We start from the raw sequence: 2,114 nt of genomic DNA, 5'->3' as shown, positions 1-2,114 counted from the left end.
GCGAAGTTATAGATAAATTTGTAGATATATTCGCAGCCTTGATAGTAGATGTAGGTTTGGATGTATTTCCAGATGAAGCACTAGTTTTAAACATAGTTGTTAGTTCAGTTGCATTTACATTTGCAGATGTAGGAGAAATTGACGGTTTATTTAAAGTGGCGTTAGAAGATGATGTGAAATTAGTTATAGGTACTTGAATAGTTGTAGGCATATTTTTTTGAATGGCAATAGATGGTGAAGTAATGTTAGGTGCAGATGTTGGTGTAGTTGGAGGTGATTCTGTTTGTGAATTTCCAGATATATTTGTATTCATAGATCCAAATATAGGAGAAATTGAAGATTCACTTGAATCGCTAACAGTTGGCGATATGTCATTATTTCTAAATGTTGGAATAATATCATTTATAACTTGTTTATCCATAGGTTTATCGGCTATTAGAGGTAAAACTTTAGGTAAATCTTCATCTGAAGGTGTAGGTATAGTAGTTGATGCTATCTTTGATGTAGAACTTGGTGTTGGAGTAGTAGGAGACACATCTCTTTGTGAGATTTCAGGTTCAATGGCTTTTAGAGCTGCAGGTTTAGGTAAATTTGGATCTGAATGTATAGACACAATAGTTGATGTTAACTTTTGTGTAGATCCTGGTGTTGGGGTAGTAGATTCAATTGAAGTATTTGATGTAATTTCAGTTGTAGTTGTGGAGTTTATTGTAGTGGTAGGTAAATTAGTAGTAGCGTTTGGTTTTATTTTAATAGTTTCGATTGAAGCACGATCAGATCCATTATCAGATGAACTACCAGGAGTTAATCGTTTAGATGGATTACAGCTTTCTGAAGTTTTCGAATCACAAGAATCGTTTTCTTTCTTATTGATTTTTGAACAGTCTAAACTAGAAACAAACGTATTCATATCATTTAGTGTACAGTTTTCAGAAATTTCTAAATTTTCATCAAATATCATTTGTTCATTAATCCATTTTTTTTTTTCAAAATTGCTTTTATTTTCATTTAACCAATTACTGTACTCTATACATTTCTCTTCTGTCACATTTTCATTTAATTCTTGTAAACGTTCTTCTTTATCTTCACAAAAATCTTCCATAACTTTTTTTTTATCTCTTACATCTTTCTTATTCTTATTCTCTATTCTTTTACATGAATCATTGAAGGATGCTTTTAATTTTTCAACTACACTATTATGAGTATCTGCCCAATGTTTATTAATATCTCCCAATAAAAGTAATTGTTTTCTTAAAGTTGTTGTGAAATAATCCCTTCTCTCATCAACCCAATAATTCAAATGCCTGCAGAGTCTCCTTTTCATTTTCGGAGATTTTTCATTTTTAATTTTGCTAATTCTGAAGTCAACACCATTAGAGAATCTTTTCCTCCAATCTTTAAGTAGTCCCCGTTGCAATGTACCAGATGCCAATGGTCCGGATATGTGTCTACGTTTTCTTATAAGTGGTTCTTTTTCTGTATCCATTATATATTAAATTATAATTATTGTTGCATGTTTTATTAGTTTTTTTTAATAAATAATTAAAAAAAACAATCACGTATATATTTATGTATGTCTTCAAATGAATGTTTCATATTATGATAACATAAATATTAAAATTAAGACAACATAACGGTCATATTAATAAAAAATGAATAATTATTTATTTTCACTATTACACTGAATTCCATATATTATTGCATATTAATTAAATTTAATTAAATTTTTAATTCAATTTTAGTTTTTATAAGATTTCTTCATATCTTTTAAGTCACCAATATATTGCATATAATGTTTCTATATTTTCAAAATAAAAATAAACATTTTATAATGAAAGCAAGCTTTTAATTTTCACCTATGGTATTTTATATTAATATAGTTATTTTTAGATAAAAATAATATATCTAATTAAATAAAAAAATGGAATAATAATTAAAATTATAATGCAATATAACAATTGAAATTAAAAAATTAAGAGAAAAAAAAATATAATAATTTTCCATTTATAAATTTAACATATTTTCTTATTATTTTATATTATTGAATAACATATTTTTAATTTATAGTGTAGAACAATTAATATTTAAATTTTTTTTTTAAATAATTAGTAAGA

The 2,114-nt window shown here is 26.2% G+C and overlaps 1 protein-coding gene across 1 annotated transcript; it reads right to left on the bottom strand.

The window, feature by feature from the left end:
- PGAL8A_00040600 (surface-associated interspersed protein (SURFIN)) lies at positions 1–1,486 on the bottom strand (the record flags this gene model as incomplete). Its single annotated transcript, XM_028674414.1, has 1 exon — positions 1–1,486. A coding segment is annotated over one exon (1,486 nt), but the record flags the coding sequence as incomplete, so codon positions are not given.
- Positions 1,487–2,114: the final 628 nt, after the last annotated feature.

Source organism: Plasmodium gallinaceum (genome assembly GCF_900005855.1).
Source record: "Plasmodium gallinaceum strain 8A genome assembly, contig: PGAL8A_v1_31, whole genome shotgun sequence".
Classification (NCBI taxonomy): Eukaryota; Apicomplexa; class Aconoidasida; order Haemosporida; family Plasmodiidae; genus Plasmodium; species Plasmodium gallinaceum.
The sequence above is the reverse complement of the archived record's forward strand: the minus strand, read 5'-3'. Positions and strand labels throughout refer to the sequence as shown.